Here is a 21,042-nt window from a genome sequence, read left to right as displayed (position 1 = left end):
CTGGGCTGGAAATGGGAATGGTGTCTTTCTTCTGAGTTGAGTGGGCCCCTAAAATATGAAACTCATTTCAAATAGCATTTGACACAGCTGAGTGCATTTGTCTTCTCCAACATGCAAACTAGAGACCAGCTATTTTCTGCTCATCATGGAAAGGAAACAGGAGAACTGAGACAGCAACACCCACGTCTGTGAAGGTATTTAAGCACTTACTGGGATACATGCATTGTGGCCAAGCTGTTTGTTGATAGTAAGACATAGTCTGGGCAGCAGGTGCCTAAATCCCATTTTTCAAAAGTCCTAAGCTACAGTCTTTATCACTGGGTCAGGTTTCTCTGAAGCTCCTTGCAGGACCAATTATAGGAAAGGGCTGATGCTACATGTGCAGGTTCCTCTGTTTATTTTCCATGGTGCCCCATCCCTGCAGACACTTTTCCACCCCGTGTTGTGCAGGCGTCTCGGCACAGGTTGCTCTCAGCACCCTGCACCACTCGTTCCTTGTGGATGCCACAGAAGAACCACCTGTTACTCTAAATCTGGCAGTGTTTCCTCATCTTCCTTGCATCCCCATTTCAACTTCTGTAACTACATCTGTGTGACCTGTTTTCTTCTGCTATGTAGAAACTTGGGCAGTCACATGGGGATATGTGGGGTCACTCGTACTCCCCTGACCCTGTAAATGTAGAAGGGTTAGTTTATTTCCAGAAAGTATGGTTTACATATGGTTTTCCTTTCATTATTTTAGATGTCAACTAGAAGGGCTCTGCTTGTTCCCTTCAGTAACAGCAAGTAAATAGCCGACCTGTTTAGAAAAACTTAACACTAGAGTCCTGGAGAAATCTTTGGATGCAAGATGCATGCTGAACTGTGTGTGACCCTCTGTAGAGAAACATTAGCTTAATATATTAGTAATTGTTTTTTAGTGAAGATAAAAGAATATTAGAGAAAATATACAAGGCTTGAGGTCCAAGTTCCCTGTGCAGTCCATTTCCCATTGAAATCAAATGGCCAAAATGAAGAGGTCAGCAAAAGTTTGCTTGAATTCTGACTGAAAAAAACCCAAGGAAAGCTCTTTGCTCACTCCAGGCAGTGCTGTTATCAAGAGTATCTGTTCACAAAGACCAAGGCTAGAGTTTTCAAAGGCAGTTGCTTGAATTGCTAGCCCCGCTTGAAGCTCGCTGAGTGGAGCTGCTTTTGGGAAGGTGTGAAAAACAGGGAGATCCAGGGAGCCCCTGCTAGTCCTGGGAGACTTAACCAATGCCACAAGGCTGCTTAGAAATATTAGACTTATCTACTATCAGGTCAAGCTCCAGGGCATAAAGTAGGAATTCTGACTTGCACAAGGGCTGACAAATTTTATGCTGTTGTGTGTCCTGGGTTGCCAGCTTGGGCATCTTCACACTGTGTCCCTTTTGTACTGAGACACACATGCAGAAGCCAAAGAATGAAGATGTCTCATGTTAACTGTAAGATTTCAGGCTGAGTTGAGCTTACCAAGACAGGTGGTGAGTGCAGGCACCCAAGGAATCATACTTGGAAGACAAGATTGAAGGACTCCTGCAGTTCACAAATGCTACTTGGGAACTGGATAGTCAAGTACTGCCAGTTCCTAGGATCAGCTTAAAGTTAATAGAGTGATGGCAGGTGCCCAAACATCTTTGCAATCCTACATTTGCAGAGATGTTTTCATCACAGAGCAGACAAAATAAAATGGTTTTAAAAAACAACACACCCTGCAGGTCTCTGTCCTTGCCACTGAGTATATGAAATTTAAACTAAAAAAAAAATCTAACAAAAAAGGGAATGAATTCATATAAATCACGTAATTGGAGAAGCTTGAAAGCAGCAAGAATGTGTGAGACTTCGATGCATTTTTATCCTTTTGAAATAAAACAGATGCTGAGGGGATGTTACAAGAAGGTATCTCAGAAAGGCTGGTATAAAAACATCGAAAGAACAGAGAAACTTGCTTTTTCCAGGGAGACAAGCAAGGGCCTGGTTCTACAGACCTGGGATGTAGAAATGCATGTTATGGAAATGCTTTGTTTTGGCATGATCTGAAATTGCATACTTGGGAGTTGATTGAGGGAGTGGAGTGCTCCATACATCCCTACATCATTATGCTGAATTTGGAAAAAAGTTCTGGATAACCTCAAAGGGATGATTTTCAAGTTTTTAAGCTTACTTGGGAGGTTGCCTCTCAAGCAAGAGAGCCTTTGCTTAAGTGAAAGCATCACTAGTCCATGGGCCCAGTGCACCTGCAAATCCTGCTAGTGTTTGTGTCCTTTTTGATAAGGTCCTGTTTTCCCAATGGGTCTTTGAGTCCATAGTCAATACATAATTGATTTCTATGGAAAGCAGCATTAAAACCCTTACATCTTAGGAAAAGGAGATTGGGACTAACTTTAGTACTCCAGCCTCTCTATCTTTCCTTTTTTATTTTTTTTCTACTTCTTTTTCTGAGGGGAGTGGTAGCCTCCATCAAAATCTGTCCCATATTAATTTCATAAGTCTTTGTGCTTATCCAGATGAATACACATTAATTTAAGATTATAATTATATTAATTAAGAGCACTGTTTCTATAGGTGTGGTTACTTCCTAAAGAGCAAATAGCTGCAGTAGGATTGTACAAAAGCAATCTTTGGCAATTCACAAAAAGGCAGTGTTTTTTCAGGCTTTAGCAAATTCATTTGAAATGCCCTTATGGGGTTGGTATCATTGTTATTTTAATGATGTGGCATTGGAGACATGAAAAAAACAATGTTTTACCCATAATCATTCAGCAAGTCACATCCTTTCTCACTTACTGGTGATGCCACATAACTGCACTGCTGATACTCACTAGCAAACTAACTCTCATTTTCACCATTAGTGACAACCAAGAGGGTTTCCTCAAGTTAGACTTTAGGCAAAATTCAAAGTAGGCTTTGAGCTGATTCTGCTGTGAGACATAATCCACAGGCAAATGACATAACTGGAATGAGAAGGGGTGTGATCTACCACAGGGCTGTAAGGCTGATAGTTCACAATTTGTCTGTTCAAGAATGTTTACTTAATTTCATGTCACTAAAAGAGCAAAATGCTGCCCCCTTTTAATAATAAACATTATATTTTGCTAAAGAAGAAATAAGACAAGAAGCGATAACAGAAATTCCTCTGAAAATAAGCTATTTGTTTCCAGGCAGATGCAAATCCATTCTGTCTCTCCCTGTTTCCCCCTTCAAATGCACTTGTGAGGGTCCCACCTAGGCAACAGGCAGGGAGATCAAGATCTGGCTCCACAGGGATGCTTTGTAATGTCCTGAAAGCAAAATTTAATCCAGGGAGAGGATAATGCACTCTTGAGTTACTGGCTCCTGCAACTCCATCCTTGTCTTGGACAAACTTCCTCTCATCTCCAAAGAGTTATCTGAGTACAGATCTCAGTATTCTCCTCCCTAGAGTTTATTATGAATTTATTGAAAAAAAATTACAATCCCTTCAGCTATGAAAATTACCCTCATTTGTCTATAAATAGGCTTAACCTCTTAAACTGTGTCAGATGCTGCAGATTCACCAATTTGATCTAGATCTTCAAATCTTCTCTGCTCCTACAGCTCCAGGGCAAATGACTCATGCTGTTTGCAAGTGCCATATCCCACTGAGCCTGGCAGCATCAGTGTATCTGAAGATTTCTACTAAAACCTGGGCTGGGATTTTCTCCTGATCAAGCTGAACTCACCAATATACTGCAGCCACAAAACAGTGTGTTGTACTTACATGAAAATCCATGTATTTGCAGTAGTACAGCTACAAATCAGTAGAGGAAAATATGTTCTAGAGTCAAACAAATATGATAAAGGCAAAATCCTACTGATCCATGTAATCATTTCCCCAGCTGCATTTCCCTTCACCGGTGGCAGTCCTAGGAAGATTGGTCTGCACTACCTTACCTTTGAAATCGCTTTGGAAATATGAAAGGGAAATGTCAAAGTATTTTCAGACAATCTAAATGGCTTTTATAGCTTGTTCCTGGAAATCAGAGTTCCCTGAGCTGTCTGAATGTTCTGTCCTTATTCTATAAATCACTTGTTTTTAAAAGCAGAAGGGATCCAATTTCCCAGGTGTGTGCCCATTCCTAGAGTTGTCCCAACCCTTCCACTACCGTTCCTAGAGAGGGGAAAAAACTTGACATGGAAAATCAGGGGAAAAAAACTCTTCTCTTAGGTGAAGGGTAATGGCTCTCTTCCAGCTTTGAGGCACCTGGAGATAGAAAGGTTGGTGCAGCTATTTTTGACCAAGTTTCCTGGGCCTTGGCACTTGTTTGATCATATTTTTATGCTGATCTGTGGATCATGGAGCCACAGGGAAGAGCTGAATTTTATTTTATTTTATTTTATTTTATTTTATTTTATTTTATTTTATTTTATTTTATTTTATTTTATTTTATTTTATTTTATTTTATTTCATTTCATTTCATTTCATTTCATTTCATTTCATTTCATTTCACTTCTACTTTGGTTATCCAGGCTATGGCATAAGGTGTTGCTCTTGCCTAATAAATGAGCTGCATGCTTTGAAGGTTCAGCTGATGGTGACCTGAGGGCCATTTCTGTCCTCACCTCCCAGTTTCTCATAAGCTCTTTGGAGTGAGGGCCTGTGTATTTTACGTTGCCATCACAAATAACAGACTCAGCTTGATATCTGTGATCGACTGTGCATGTCACATTTCATGCCATAAAAAACATGCTCAAGGCTGGAAGGGTGAACATGCTTTTGGCTTCCCTGCCATTTGTACTTCAGTTTGCCTGCAACCATTCTTTCATTGTGTGTTGCTACTTTTCTCCTGAAAAAGTTTCCAGAGCCCCCTGGAAGAAGAAACAGGCACTATTTACTGACATGTGTTCCAAGTCATAATGAGCAGACAACTCTTGTAGGCGCTAATGAGGATCTCTCAGCCAGAAGCCTTCAGCCAGAACCTACCAAGCCCAAAGACTTCTTTTGTTTTAAAAGGTCTGAATTAGCCATTAAATATCACAGCATCTTGAAGAACATCCATAGGACCTCTCTGCTCTCCTCCTCGGTCAAGGTTCGAGCTGGCACTTAGTTAAGTTGCTGGGAGTCTTCTCTGTTGGATGCCATGGCTCTGTGTGCGCACACGGGTTAGTCCACACCGTGAATTAATGGTAGTTCAGCTGCAAGTTCCACTGCAAGGGAGTGCCAGGGCTGAAATGTGGCCTGAAACACACTGAGGCACTGTTGACAGCCTGGGTGATGAGGAGCCTTTCCATGTTTCTGCATAGGATGAACCCAGGGTCAATGCAATGGGGAGGAACCATTCTGTCCATCTCTGGCAAACCTCAGTGCATGGCAGGGGAGTGTCCTGCCATGGCTCATCCTCTGTGTGTCTCCAAGGGAGGCAGCCCTGACAGGCGGCTGTGGGCAATAGTCATGGATGCCCTGACGCGCTGGCTTCCCATTTCACATTTGCTGATGGGCCTCATGCCAGAGGCCAAGTTTACTTCACAGAGGCCATATTCTGCAGTGCTCAGGCTGTCTCTAAGATCCTACCCAGGGAATAGATAAACAGAACAGTGTTTGAGCCTCTGGTACATTTTAATGTCATTTTCAGGGAAATATATGTGTCATAACAACACAAAGCAGGCATAGTTCCCTTGCTTTCGATCTGCCTGGTGCCAGGGTCCACGTCATTTCAGCATTGAAACAGATCCAGCAAGTTCATGGTAACTTTTCTCTCTGAAGAAGTGCCTCTTTTGCCCCTTGGTCTGTACTTGTTTCTTGTCTTCCAGCAGTGTTCCTTACTCCTGTCAGGGAATGTCACGTACTGTTAACATCTAATTTTCACTGGAAACCCTAGGGAACTGGGCCCTTATCTCCACATACCATGCACACCAAAATAGTTTAATCAAGCCTATTAATTCCAGGGCTTGCTGCTGATCTGGATAAAACACTGCCCTTTCCCAGCAGTGAAGCTTTGTAGCCAAGTTTCACATTGCAGCACTCTCCATTAAGTTTGTTCTCTGCTCCTTGGGGCTGAACACATTCCCGTACAGTCCCCCAGGTCTTACAGAGAGCTGCCAGGGCTCTGCTCTAACCCTCAGATTGATTTGGGCTGATTTTTCAGACCAGAAGCATCCCATCAGTTTGAAAATTCGGACTTGATAGTCCTTGGTGTCACTTCCTGGTGCTCTGGGCGATCATTGCCACATCCAAACTTTGGTTCAGGGTGACTGCAGAGCCTAGGAAGGTCTCTGAGAGCAGAGAGAAAACTCAGCAATGTGCCAAGACCAGGGCAAAACTGAGGGGATGTCATTACAGATGTGGCACTGGGGGATCTGAGGAAGCAAACATAGCTTTGTCCTTGTCCCATCATGCCTGCTTTAGGGAGGGGTGGTGGGACATGGCTTATTCATCAGAAGGCACAGCCTGGTCAAGAAACAAACTTCAGAGAACTAGACATGGGAAGATTAGATATAGGAGGATGGTTACAAGCATCTTCCTGACCAGATGAAGAAGTGGACCAGATTCTTCCACTTTTTCTCACCTCCAGCAATGTTTTACCTCATGGTTCACCCCTGACTCTTAAGGCAAAAGTGTCCAACAGCTGTGGGGATGCCTTGTGTTTAAAGCATCCACAAGACATGTGCCTATTGGCCCAGGGCTGCTCGAGATGTGCTGCTGCTTGCTTTTCTGGGAAAGGGTTCTTGCAACATGAAAGAAGTGCAGGCAAACAAAGAGCTCTGGGGAGAGAAGTGACAGGCAGCAGCTGGAGCCAGTGGGTGACTTGCCGAGTGACAGAGCAGTTGGGCTCCTCGCTACTCTGCTACTATTTTGGAAACATCAATAAACAGAAGAGGCCAGATCAATCTCTCAGGGCTCCAACACAAACCCTGGGGAGCCCTGTGGACACTGGTGGCACCAGCAGCCTGAGACATCAGTTTGTCCATAAGGGGTCTGCTTCATTTGAACTGTGGGAAAACTCATTTGATTTAGCCACTGAAAATATTATTAGCAGTCCACTAATTAGCAGATCTCAGCTCCTTTACAGGTGCAACCTTGCACTCAGGAATTCATGCTCATTGTGCCATGGAGAATATGACTTCAACCTCTGCGGGGGAGTTTTCAAGCAACTGGAAAAAAAGTATGGATGCTTATATTTTTAAAAAGGGATTGTTTTTGCTGCTGTCAATTATTAATGGCTCTCAGGTCAGGCTAAGGAACAATGCCAGGGATAAATTACCCTGTACGCTATTCATGTATGCTCTACCCAATTGTTTCCTTCTCAGCTAGAGGATTCACCTCACAATGAACTCCTTGGCATTTGAAAAAAGAGGACTGACAAAGCAATGAACTTGGTGTGCCCATTTATTTATGCATTGACATCTTTCCTACTTTGTCAGGTGTGTTTAATCAAAAAGAAGCAGGAAATGCATTATAATTATAAACATATTACTGCAGAAGAAAAAGACTGCCCTTGGAAAGGACTGCATTGTTTGATAAACAATTACAGTGAAAAAACACAGGCTTAACCTACGACTCTCTGCTGAGATCAAAGCAGAGTTTCTGCCACAGGCTGCCTGTGCAGCAGGACTCAGCTCTGGGTTTGCAGCAAGGCAAGGGGAAGAAAGTTGAAAAGAAAATGCAATTTCCTCCTTTTCTTTTTTTTTGCCTGAAACTTTTCCCCTAGTATTAAAAAATATATATATACTGAAACATTAAATATTTGCTGTTAATATTAATAGAATTAGTGATGAACCCAGCTGAGAACACAATAATTAGGGCCATGTCCAAAGCCTCTTATTGAAGCCATGGAGAGACATTGTTTTCACCAGGTTCTGGCTTGGGATTCTGATGAGCCAAAGCAAAGATGGAGTTAGGGAATAACCCTGGGAGATTCTGGATGTCCTGCAGTCTTTCCATATGACCTTGCCCAAACTTGCAAACATTCCTTAACCGCGACAACAGCTGAACTCCAGTCAGTATTGTGCTGCTGCTGTGAAAAGCAAAATCCTTCTGGGCTCTGAGACCAGGAATGCTGTAGGTAAGATGCAGAAAGGGTTTATTGCCCTTCTCAGCACTGCAAGGCTGAGCCATGGCCCTGCACTTGAATAAATAAAGAAACCACCAACAGACAAACTGAAAATTGTCCAGAGGAGAGCAACAAAAATGATCAGAGGTCTAGAAAACATGCCTTATGGGGAAAGATTGAAAGGGCTGGGTTTGTTTAGTCTACAGACTTTGAAATGTCCTAATAAACGCTAAAGACAAAAAAAAATATATGGTATCTAAAAGGCTAATCAATTGCCCTTTATCTCTGTGGCAGAAGGTACAGCAAAGAAGACAGTGTTAAAAGCTCTAAGGTCAATAACACCTAAAGTATGATACTTGAGGAGGGATCAGAGCATTTCATGACAGATTTTCAGTGTTTTGGACAAGTACCATGAGGGACTGGGTAACTCACTGTCCCATGGAACAGACTGGTTTCAGCCATGTCATCCTATGGTTTCCATGATCTACTGACTGTGTCAGGGCACCTGGGAACAAGGCCTTGGAGCTTTGATGAACTTTTAGAGCACTCCCTGATTTGAAAAAATGTGGCAGGTGCTCAACCCTTCTAGAAGGTGCAAGAAGAAATCTTTTAAAAAAGCCTCTTTTCCATGGCTTCCTTCGTTATTAAATGAAGAGCAACAAATTCCCACCTTTTCATGGGGCCATCATTTTATCTGTGAAGAACCTTACTGCTTTCCCATGGGGGATTCCCTTCTAGGTGAATACTCAATTGCTTGACTGTTTAAATTATCAGACCTCTGAAAAAGCACGTAAAAGTGTATCAGGTAGTGACAACCTTGCAGATCCTGCTTGAAAAGTCACCTCCTGACAATGGAGAAAGAGGCATCTTGGCCAACCCTTGCTAGGAGTGCTTTCACACCTGTAAGGCAGTGAGGACAGTATTAGGTACTGGTCTAGGTGGGCCAGGTGGTAGTCAGCACCTCTTTAGAAAGGCAACATCCCTTCTCCCCACAGCACCCACCCAGAGCTGAATTTCCCATCCTGCAGCTGTGTGTGCTGCTCCCTACCCGTGACTGAGCAACTTTGCTAGCCCTTGTCTGTCTTGGAAAGGCTCAACACTCTTTTCTGATTTCAACCTCTCTTCTTCAAAGGCCCCCAAAAGTTTTTTTGTCAGAATTTGCATCAAAATTCTGACAAAAAAAACCACAAGACGAAAACCTATTAGAAACCAGGTTTTGAATTTAATGCCTTGCAATGCCAAATTCCTTGAATTATGGGCATAAGGTGTGAAATTTGTGAAGGGAAGGAGCACAGGATTGCAGCCAGAGCAGAGTTTGGCATAGCCCTTGGCATCTCCAAGGACCTGGGGGTGAAGTGAGGGCTCCCCAAGAGATGGGGGAAAGATGCTGTGCTCCATCCTGCTGCATCCCTGCCTCTTTTTTTGCACTCCCCATTTCCTGCCCAGCTGTGCAAGTTACTGCTTGGTCCCACATGAACACAGAGAAAATCACTAGGTATATGATACGGGAATTAAAAAAAATCAGTTTGCTTCTAAGTGTAAACCAATGACTGTGACAATGGTTTGCAAACATGGGATTATGGCCCCAGTTAAACTTTCTTTTCCCCACAGTTTTGGGTACAGTCATGAGCCTGGCAGGAATCTGTCTCAGCTAAAATGCATGGCAGCAACTGGTGTCTCCTGGAGTTTGGAGCTGAGAGGGGTCACAACAGGATGGAGTTTTGGAAGGCAGCACTGCAGGGTTAGGAATAAACATCTCCCTGGGGCAGACTTTCCATAATTGGCCATGACAAGGCTTCTTTCTCCAGGGAGCTGGAGTTGGTCTGTGAGGAAGCAAGGATGAATCACTACTCCAGCTCAATTTGGCAAGTGCCATGATTTAGTTCTGCTTTGCACAGGGAGGAGATGATGATATAGACTGAAAGACACAAGAGAAATGTAGCCAAAGGCTTCTGAGCTGGGAGAGGAGTTTGAGTTCCCAATAATTTTTTGCAGGTTTACTCAGGTCCTTAGAAGGAAACCCTGGCAATACCCACTGGTGCAAAAACAATTCCCTTTATCAACAAAGGGAGGGAACAATGGGGACTCCTAAACACAAAGCTCATACAAACAATAATAGCCCTTTTATTTTGCATTGTTAAGCCAGCAGTTCATACTAAATGCTTCCTTCCAGCCCTCTACTTTGTTAACTATTTCTGTCACTCTTCTGCTCAATTTATGGGAAGGGATCTTAGTGTCTGGAGCTGGTTTTCTTCAATGTGGTGGTGACCACATGGCTGTGCAGCCTTTTGTTAAGAGGAAGGTTGAGCATGGTTTCCTCATGTCATCCTGCACCCTTTGAAAAGTCCCACCTTGTCTCAAATATGAAGAAAAAGGGGTATTGTTTCTGCCATCCTTTCTCTGGATAGTGGCATCTGTAAAGCTCCTTGCTATCTCAGCAATCTTACCAAGCCCAGTGACCTAACAGCAGTTCACAGCCTTTTCAGTGTCTGATGATTAATCCCCTCCCTTTAAAAGTATGCACTTAGCAGCAGAACCCCATGAAAATATTGGTGGAGCCAGAGTTGTTTTGCCAAGTGGCAGATTTAGACTTGCTCTTCTTGGAAAGCTGGCTTCCTGTCACTGGCTTTGTCTCATGGGCTTTTTTCCAGTGGTTTGGAGAGAGGAGAAAGGGAAAAACAAATTGTTCCTACCAATACCTCTTCTCTTTTACATCCCCTTTCCTCCATGTGTCCACTCTGCTATTCTACATTTCTGGAACTCCATTGGTCAAAGTCATCCTAACTAACCCCACTGCTATTCCCCATGCATAAGGAGAAGGAAGATCACTGCAAAATAACATCCCTTGAAAAAGAAGATGCAGACAATCTTAATTTCCCTCCTGTCTTCTCCTGTTCCTTCAGAGGGCAGGCAGATGGAACAAAAATCTTCCCTGCACTGTGGAAGAGTGTTAGCTCAGAAAAGCCAAATCTGCTTCTTGTTGCTCTGGGAGTTCAGATCAAAGCATCAGTCTTTTGCCAATTTCTAATTAGCTGTTAGGAACATTAAAATTTTATTTCTTATGAGCTGACTACCACAGCAAACTCAGGCAGCTGCTCCTGGGCTGGCTACAAGACTGGAGCTTAGGGCATCCTATCCTAAACACTCCCACCACTGGAAATGGAGAGCTCAGTCAGCAATGAGCAGCACAGGGCTGTGGCAGGCAGCTGAGTTTGCAAGACAGCAAAGATCTTACTTTCCCTGGAGATACCAGCATCCCTCGTCACTTTTAAAGTCTGTACAAGGACAAATCCCACACTGGGTTCTTACCCAGTATCTTTTTCCTGTTTCCTCTTGAGATGCTTAAGGCCTCCAGACTGGACTCAGCAGCACCACATGCAATATTAGCCATGTGAATACAGTATGAGTGCAAAGCTCATGATGTTTCTGGCACAGGGTCTGGGAAGGACTAACACTGCTGATACCTTCAAGGTCAGGACTTTGCATGACCCTGTGAAGATTCCCCATGTGCTCTCTGCAGAGTGAGGTGGGTCCTTTCTGGGAAGAAAAGCACAAAATATCAAGGAAGTACCAAAAGTCACTTAAAGAAGGTTAGAACAGGGGACACACTGGAGTGTAAGGCACCCATGGTCAAAGAGTTTGTGCGGCAGTTTTCCCTTTTGTGTCCATGTGTCAGTCTCCAGATCATAGCAGTCTAAGGAATCCAGGTCCTTGATGACATTGTCTGAGGTGAGACATCGTCCTCCTGTGACATATAGCTTGTTCTTGATGACAGTGGCCCCATGATGCATTCGTCTGTCCTTCATGTCTGCACATTTTACAAACTTGTTGCCTTTTGTATCATAAGCAATTATTCTCCGGGTGTACCCTGAATGCAAAGCCAGAGGTGGAAGAGACAGATGGGAATTAGGCACTTATGGCCAGCAGAAGGAATAATAGTAGTATATTTCATGCTGGTCTTCAATAAAACCTATTATAGTAGTATATAATTTGGCAGAATTAAGATATCTAAAATCTTAAGTGATGATGTGTCCCAGGAATGCCTGTCTGTCTATATTCCTTTCCTGTCTGTCTTCATCCTGTCTTGTAGCACCTTGGCAGCCGAGGCTTAATGAGCACCATAAAGCCCATCAGATCAGGCAATCAATGTGTCAAACACAGTTGGAGCTTGCAGTTATCTGCAAGTGCCTTCAAACATCTGAAAATATTTCTTTTTACCGAACAGACTCCTAGAGTTTCACTTGGAAATACAGAAACCAGTGGCACATGCGATGGGTCTTGCTGGGTTGAGTTGTAGCTGTCTGCTGACAGCTGGGTATGCAACAGCATGGTGCCACCAGTACTCACTCCACTCCTAAAGCCCTCAGCACCACATCTGTGCTGGCCACTATGCCAGTGACCCAGTGGACAGCTCTTCCTCTGAGGGGTGATATAACCTCGGATCAGCTGAAAGGGCTGGTAAGAGGGACATTGCCCTGAAGCAATGTGTCCCCACCTGGAGGTGTGGAAGCTTGGTACCCAGCAGTACCTTGCCCATGTAGAAAAACATGAGTACGGTCTGAGATGAGGGCAATCTGCCACATAGAAGCCTGATAGTCTTGGACCTTTGGACTCAGCTCTCCCCTCTTCTCACTGCAAAGGATAGCAGTGGCCTCTCTGGGAAGGGTGACACCACCTTGAAGTCCTGTGCAGTTTGGGTTCAATCCTCTGCTTTGCTAAAGATACTCTGTGTCTCATTTTGCCTTAAATAATTCAACATATGCTTCCTCCTGGCAGTCTGTGGTCAGAGAAGAGGCATTAAGGACTGTAGAGGGCCAAATTATCAATGACATGATACACCCAACTGCCATGGACAGAGGTTGGTCCTCAGGTTGAAAAAGACAGTGAGAAGTTTCCTCTTTCCAAGTGTTTCACACTCCTTTTGGGATATTACCCCCAGCAGGCAGCTAAAAGACCAACCAAGACCTCATAGACCTATAGCCCACCCATCCTGACAAGCCATCCATGGCCTTGTGGTAACAGTGCTTTCCATTCTTCCAAGTGGAGCAGACAGGGAGGACCAGGCTGCAAGGCAGGGGAGGTTCAGGACCCCCATGCTTCTGGCTTCCTCCCAAGAGCAGTAACTTGAGTTGGCTTTTCCTCAGTTTCCTCCACCCAGGTACTGCTACCTGGGACAAGAGAGTGCCTCATGGAGAACTTATCTCCACTTCAATCACCATGAAACTCCATAAGAGAAGTGTAAGGAGGGTGGGAACAATCCTCCTTTCCTTCCCAAGATCCTGGTGCTTTTTGAGGGAGCACCCCAAACAGGAAGGCTGCAAAAACCCACAGGGTCTAGGCAGGAGGAGGGAGAGGGAAGGTGAAATAGAGCCCTTACCACCTACGATGATAATCTGTTCTCCAATCACGACAGCTGGTGCACAGACATTCTTCACTACTCTGGTCTCCATACGAAACCACATATTCCTGGAGACATGGTAAACCTGACAAAAAATAAAGATATTCACACAGCTGTTTATGTTTCATTTTAACTGACATCTGTAATTACAGGGGAACTTCTAGGTTTTATTTTGCCCTAATAAATACAATCCTCTGGCTCAAACTGCTGGAAATCTGAGAATATACCCATTTTTTTCCCTAATATGTCCCCTTGGAAAGCATTCTGGCTCCCCAAGGTTGTCTGCTCAGGAGATGCTAGCACAGGCACTAAAGCAGTGTATCTGCCATATGAAGGCTTCCTGCATGGCCATTAAATCACTGTAACCAGTTCTACCAAAGGGCAAGATGATTCATTTCATTTTCCAGTTATTCTGTGTATTCCTCATTAGCCTTAGCAATTTCATGGGCAAACAAACATCGTGTTCACCTAGCTCTGCTGGCAGCCACTGTATTTGCCCAGCTGCTATATTTATGCTGATGACTGGCATGCACTCAGACTGGCAAAGAGACTCAGAGTGGTATCTAAGTCATCAATTTATGTGAGAAAAAGAGCTGTTGCCAGATGATGAGCTTTCAATCATCTGCATCTGGGTGACACAAACTTGTATGTCAAGTTATCTGCTTCTTAATATAGGAAATATCACCAGAGCATCTCCCCACTAACTGATAAATCCATTTCCTTCCCCCGAAAATGAAGTACCATTATAAAGAATTGCTTATGTCCTGGTTGCTATCTCAGCTTAATGATCCTTAGTTAAAACATCTCGAACAGTGAAAAACACTCATGGGAAAAGAAACATTACAATGTTGCTAAAGCATCAAATCAGATAAGAAAAAATGTAATATATTTTTTCCTCCTAAAAGTGTGTAAGGGTTGAAAGAAGGCAGAGAGCCAGCAACATGTGGCAGGAGCCACATTTTTAACACAACTGTTTATCCAAAATGACTGTCAGTTTAAGTTCTGGCCCTTTGATGAGTGAGTATCTAATCGCTCTAATGATCGCGAGTGTTTGTGTTTGCTGCAAGCGAGCAGGTGTGTGGCTCAGACCCCAGCTCAGTGCCAAGTGAAAGCACTGATTTTGGTGAGATCGGCTACAGGCATGATGGCAGGCAGGGGAGCTGCTGCCGCTTGCCGTGGCATCATCTGCGGCAGCCCTGGCCCCAGTGCCCACCAGTGGCACAGCTGACTGACACCCAAAGCAGTGCCTCAGGGCTGCTGCCTGAAAAAACATTCAGAAGGGGAAGATGGAAGAGTTGCAACGCTGGATCAACTCATCCTGCCTCTTGCTGCAACACACAATGAAATACTTGAGTGATTTGATTTTCTCATGAAGGTGATGGACTGCTGAATACCTTAGAAGAAATTGCCTATGATAAGCAGGACTGACCATTACCTGGATAAGCCGAACAGGGTTTTGCATTATATCTTCTCCCCCAAAGAGGTAAACCCTCTGATCTTTGGCAGCAACAGCAGGGTGAAGGACGGCAACAGGCATGTTTGCCATGCTCTCACAGGTGTTGTAGACACTATCGTATCTTTCCACAGAATTCAGGATTTCCTGGTTTTCACCAATTCCACCGAATGATAAAATATAATTTTTATATGCCAGGCTTCTGTGGGAATAACGTGGAACTAGCATGTGCTCAATCAACCTCCACTGATTGAGTTTGAGGGAATAAATGTAAATATTACCACTGACCAGACTTTTCTTATTGCTAATAGGCATCCCTCCGAGCACAAAAATATTGCTGTGTAAACTCACTGCAGAGGCTTTGTACAGGCGCGTGGGAAGTTTGGCCAGGCTCAGCCACTGGTTCGTCTTGTCATCATATAGCAGGACATCCCTCGTTGTCTGCTGGCTGTCCTTCCTGCCACCGATGATGATGAGGAACTCTTGGTTGGAGTACCTGCGAGGAACATGCATCATGGGTTTGATGTCAGGAGTGTTGCTGCTGTACAAGGAAAACATGTGTCTCCGGGCTGACTCCAGGATGCTCCTGCAAGTGGGGGAGGACTGAACCAGTGAGTCATTTGCAATGAAATGGAAGAGGAAAGTTGGATGGACGTACTGAAGTCGTACCTTCTTGAACAACTCTTGGATGTAGCCTTGTCGTGCCTGGAGGTCATGCCGGATCCAGACCATCAATGCCTCAAAGACCTGCTCCTCCTCCCCACAGAGTTCATCATCCCCAAGGTAATCGAGGAGCTCCGTGGGACAGAGGTCCTTCAGGTCCTCAGAAGAGGCCACCATAGGAAAACATTTCAAAGCCATAGCCTTGGCTTTCTTATTCAGGCTTTGGCAGTTCAAGGCTTTTGCCAGTCTGATCATGCTCAGACAGTTGTCAGGAGTCAGCTTGTCTTGGAGGAAGGTAGAGCAGGCCTCAAACAGCTTAGTGTACTGCAGCATGGACGCAGTCTCCAAGAGGCACAAGACATTCTCAGTGGATATGATAATCTCCCCAGTGTAAACATAAAGGATAATCTGATCCAAAATATCAGCATCAATGCCCTTCAGAATGACTTTAGCCTGGTGACTCTCCCTGAAGTTGTTACAGAACATTGCCTTGAAGTATGGACTGCTGGAAGCCAGCACATTTCGGTGGCAGGGGATTTCAAAGCCCCCAGAGCAGAGGGTAACATCAGTCAGCATCCTGCTCTGCCGCAGAGCATTCAGCTGCCTCAGCAGTTCAGAGGAGAAGTCCTGGTCTTTGAAGAGAAACTCTTCAGTGGATCCCTCTTCCATAGCAAAATACAAGAGAGATGAATTCTGGGCTTGGCAGAAAAAAAACCCCAAATTCTTAGCAGCTTTTATTGAAATATCCAGATCCAAGGGAACAAATCACGACTTTGATGTTGCTGTAAATATCCGTTCACTATTACACATAAAAATGGAACATGGTTTAAGCACAGTGGGAAAATAATAAAGAAGCCAAAAAGTCGCTAAGACCCTTTAAAACTTTCATAAAGTTATCAGATAGGTTGCAACTCTGAGGTCAGCACTGCCTGTGTCGTTGGCAAGAAGCAAAAGCACTGAAGTTATCTCACTGATTTTGGATTAAAGTTGGAGGGCTGAAGCAATTGGTTTGTCTATTTCCATCATGTTGAATAAACGCACTTAGACATTTCTTCACTATTTTAAAGTATTAGCAGTTTAGTAGCTTGTGCCTCTTTCCTTTAGAGTTAGTCACTCTCAAAGAATGCAAATCTGGCAGAGCTGAACTCCGCAGCAGGGCGAACAGAACCCTAGAGACTGGGAATCTGCATTAAAAGTTATTTATTAACTCTGCTTAGCTGTGGTTTTTTTATGTTAATCAGACACACAATGACTAAATTAAGTGCCAGGCAGAACAATATGATGCGTATCTACGGTCATGGCTTAACTGCTCAACCTGCAGTGGAACCGAAGGGTAGAAACGTTTACCTTCTGTCGTCCTTCACTGCATGCACTTACTCTCTGTCGTTTATTTTCTGCTGGCTTTTTCCATAGCTAGAGCCTGGACAAAAACCTATAAACGCACGGGAGGTTTCTCTCAGTAGGTAGGTGATTCATAGAGGGTGATTTCTGGCCGTGTTTGTGCCGCAGTCAGTTTTGCCGCTGCCGGGCGCTGCGCGCAGGGGCGGCGGGCATTGTGTACATTCCAGCGCTAAGAATAGGAGCACAGGGCTCCGCGCTCTTATCACATGGGACGCCGCCGCTGCCTTTTGCAATGACCTGGCTGGTTCTGAGCATGCCCGGCTGGTGTTTTTCTGGCAAATGTTTACGTATAATAAATAGACACGGAGAGGAAAGTTCACTTATAAAAGTCCTGGCTGTGCATTTGGAAACAGCGGCAGGACGCTGTCCTAAAGTGCCTGGGAACTCTAGAAGCCTGTAAACAGTCTGCAATGCCTCGCACTACCCTGCCACCGTCGTTTCACGGAGAAAGGCGGAGAGAAAAGGGCTTCGAGGGACTCTTGTGGGATGGACCGTGTCTCCACCTTATGGAGAGATCTGGGGAGCATCAGCCTGTTGCAGTGTGGTGGGAGATGCTGATGCACTGGGACCCCTGCATCCATACACTGCTCCAAGGTGAGCAGGGAAAGCCCAACTTCCTTCACCAAGCAGAAAGTGAAGTTCACTCTCGGAGCAATTTATCTTTATGATGTTGCTTGATGTTTCATACAGAAAACACCAGGTTGTGACCTTTTGTCTAAGGACCTCTGCTCTCTGAACCCCCTAGCAAAGAACTTCTCAATCAGAGGGCTTGCGGGAACTCAGTGTTACAGGTGGGAGGACTGGAGCAGGTTGCTACAGTGAGTAGCAAGCTGGAAACCAGTTTCCAGAGTTGGAATTCCCAGGGTGACACAGAGCTCCCCAGAGCACACCCCTTGATGGGGTCTCTGACTGCAGGTGGGCTGCTCAGGAACAAGGTGTGTGAGCTCCTTTTGCACGCAGTGAGGTCTAGTCAATACAACTGAGTCTGCCAAGTAATTCAGGTCACCAGTATGTGCAACCTGTATTTGGGCAGTCAAACAGTCCTCCAGGCACTGCTGGGTGTCCACAGGTGCTCAGCTGCCTCAATCACATGTAGGTGCCCATATTTAACACTCCCATGATAGGCATCTATGATATGAGCCTAAATCCATCCTCAGGGCTGGGATCATTCAAACACCTTTTGCCAGGGGAGGATCCTCCAGAACCCCAGCTGTGCCCTGTTGGTGTCTTCAGCAGGTCAAGTGTGATGTGTCCCAGCTCTATACCAAGTTCCTGGGTATTTCAAGAGAAATAGAATTGGCTGCCCTTGCCTGGGTAACTGGATTGGGCTCCTCATCTCTGCTGTGATTTCTCCCTTTGTTCTAGGGTGGGGTTGAATCCCAAATGTAGTTTCTAAGCATCACTATGACAGGGAAAAACAAGGTTAAAGCAAAAAGCCTTCTCATATTTTCAAAGCCAAATCTCACGGGTGAGTCATGTCTGCATTTAGTCACAGTGAGGCAGACGAACGAGCAAAAATCGTTGGGAGCCGCAGTGGCCTCATGTCAACTCGCATGCCACGCTGCTGTTTGCAGTTCTCCATACCTTCCTGCCCCTGTGTCCATGGTGCAGCAGTTCACAGGCATGTGGGCAGCCTGTTCCTCTAAAAATGGCAGTTTTACATCACGGGCATGCTGTACATGGCCTTTCTGAGAGGCTTTTCAGTGCAGTGTAACAAAGTGGTAAAATGCCTGGAGGCCAATCAAAACCCTGAAGGCAAAGCCCCATGTTAAAGATAGGCTGGAGTCAGGCTGGCACAGCTTTTTGGAGGCTGCCCACACAATCTGTGTGTGCGCGCACACGTGTATGAGGTGAGGTGAGGGAGGGGAAGAGCAGGAGCCACTGGACTTTACTCTTGCAGATGAGTCACTCTGAGGGTAAACATGGCAATCTACAGCCTTTTCCCTCTTCTCAAATAAAGAAATGACTCAAGAATAATGTTGGGGTGCTGGGGAAAATGTGCCCTTCCTCCCTGTTCCCTGCCGCCAGTGCCTCACCAGTTGGACACGATCTTGCTATAAATATTTAGAGTGGCATTAAAAACCCAAAAAAGAATTTTTCTCTGTCCTTGTCCAAGGAACATTAGCTACCCAAACAAAACGCCCTCTCACTTTTTTCTTGCTCTGTATGTATATGCTCTTGTTGCAGTCCATTCTGATGATTGATTTAGCTTTATATCTCTATTCTGGCTCTAACTCCTCGTTGCCTGTTTAGTTCTGCCTCTTCCTGGCAGTCCCTGTGGATTATTCTCTTAACCCTTAAAGAAAAAAATGATGCTATCTGACTTCATTAATGACACTGTTTTATGGGGTTGGGGAAGGCTAGGTGGGATGTTTTTGTGCTTCAGATACTGATAAATGTGACATTTATTTAGAAAGTCCCAGGCTTGATGGCTTTGCACAGTTACACAAATTCCTGCTAGCTCAGAGTACAGACTGTGCTATTTAAATAGCTTATTGCTTCAGGGAGGGTGGTGTTGCTCCTTGCTGAATCCCCACACAGGTCCCTGCCAATTTAGGGCCAGGGCTTCTGAGCAATGAAGCTCCTGCTGCCTGCCTTACAACTCTCTTCATATTTTTCCCAGAGATTGTGGCTTCAGACACATCTACAACCAAGTGGGCACACCAGCACTGCTTAGTTAGAATTTTCTTTATAAATAGACTAGAAATCATTGATCATGCCAAAGACAATATGTCCTGCATGGCCCCCACTCTATGGGGGAGAGAGGGGAGGTGGGGCATGAGCCCTGCTGAGAGGGTAGAGCTGTTTCTGCTGCGGGACAGTCTAAATTGTCAGATAAAATCTGTTTCTAAATGAGTTCTTGAGGCATATTTTCTTGGGAGGTATGCTATTAACTGAACAAGACCTGAGTGGTCTTTCTTTTGGGAAGACAAAATTAGTGCATTACAATAGGATTGAGATCTTGCAAAGATAATGGTCTTGTCTGAACACAATTGGATAAGTGGGCTTATTCACAGGGTATGTGACCCAGCAGCACCCTAAGATGTGATGCTGCAGGTGCCCCATAGCCCTTGATGGGCTGGAGCCCTTGGGGGCTACTAAAAACTGTGACCCTCTCGAATTGCTGCTGCACAAACTCCATCCATGACCAATTTATAGAAAATAGAAGTGTCTACCGAAGAATGAACATGTTGTTGTAACACTATATACTCACCCTGCTCTTTCTGCTCTTTCTCCTTAAGTGTTTGGCATCATTCAGTTTTGGAATTATGGTGATTGAACCTTTGATCTGACCCAGAGCAGCTCTTCTTATGTTTTAATGCAGTGGGATGATGAAATGCCTTGCACTAAGCAGTAGAGTGGAAAAAAAGCTGTAATCTGACCAGGCAGCAGACAGGTGCACAGAGATTGGTGATGTCAGGCAACTTCTAAAACTCATATACTGATCCGATTACAATTCAGGTGAAAATGAACAAATATGGATAAAGAAAAAGGACTGCTCAAGACGTGGACTTCACTGAGCTTATTCAGTGATAGGTACACTGTCTCAATGACCATCAGCCCCCACAGTAATCAAGAGACAAATCATCCCTTTACCCAAATTTTCAGTCTAAATTGACAGGGGCAAGAGAAAAATATTCCTTATTATGGTCTTATAAAACTGGGAGAGAAAACAAAACCCAGGATTAACATTCCTCATTGTATAAAGAGACAGTTACAGGGATCAAAATTAATTAGATGCCATGGAGAGGACAGGAAGCAGCAGTGGTGGCTGGTTGGGGTGACAGCCCAGCCTAGGCTGGGAGAACATTAGCTTGCTCAGGGACTTGTACAGATGAACTTCAGAAATCTTGAAGGATGTAGATTTCACAACCTCTCTGGACAACCTGCTCCTGTATGTCCGATAGGAATTTCTTTTGTTGCAATTTGTGAATGCTGTCTCTTGCACACAGAAAAATCTGCTAACTTTCTTCTGCTGCTGCTACTTGCCAGCTATCTGATCTTCTTCCTATTGTTCTAAGTCCAGATATTGTTATGGTCCTTCTCCCTCATTCCCCTGTAACTAATATGTTATTAATTTTCTATTTAGCTGCTCAGGA

The 21,042-nt window shown here is 44.5% G+C and overlaps 1 protein-coding gene across 4 annotated transcripts; it reads right to left on the bottom strand.

The window, feature by feature from the left end:
• Positions 1–5,574: 5,574 nt before the first annotated feature.
• On the bottom strand, positions 5,575–17,103 carry KLHL38 (kelch like family member 38). Of its 4 annotated transcripts, none has more exons than XR_001331739.2 (5): positions 16,889–17,103; positions 14,861–16,340; positions 13,405–13,510; positions 11,492–11,895; positions 5,575–5,802 (listed from the first exon to the last, which is right to left on the bottom strand). XR_001331739.2 is itself a non-coding variant. In XM_014255916.2 (4 exons), the coding sequence occupies exons 2-4, from the start codon at positions 16,208–16,210 to the stop codon at positions 5,717–5,719; spliced, it is 1,542 nt and encodes a 513-aa protein (XP_014111391.1). In that variant the 5' UTR covers positions 16,211–16,340; positions 16,889–17,103; the 3' UTR covers positions 5,575–5,716. The 4 variants fall into 4 exon arrangements, 2 of the variants coding, with proteins under 2 accessions (XP_014111391.1, XP_014111384.1); XR_001331738.2 differs by having other exon boundaries at positions 5,724–5,802; positions 11,337–11,895; XM_014255916.2 differs by lacking the exon at positions 11,492–11,895.
• Between the last annotated feature and the right edge of the window lie 3,939 nt (positions 17,104–21,042).

This window comes from Pseudopodoces humilis, chromosome 1 (genome assembly GCF_049639895.1).
Source record: "Pseudopodoces humilis isolate 2021_Gansu_Grassland_sample_001 chromosome 1, ASM4963989v1, whole genome shotgun sequence".
Taxonomy (NCBI): domain Eukaryota; kingdom Metazoa; phylum Chordata; class Aves; order Passeriformes; family Paridae; genus Pseudopodoces; species Pseudopodoces humilis.
The sequence above is the reverse complement of the archived record's forward strand: the minus strand, read 5'-3'. Positions and strand labels throughout refer to the sequence as shown.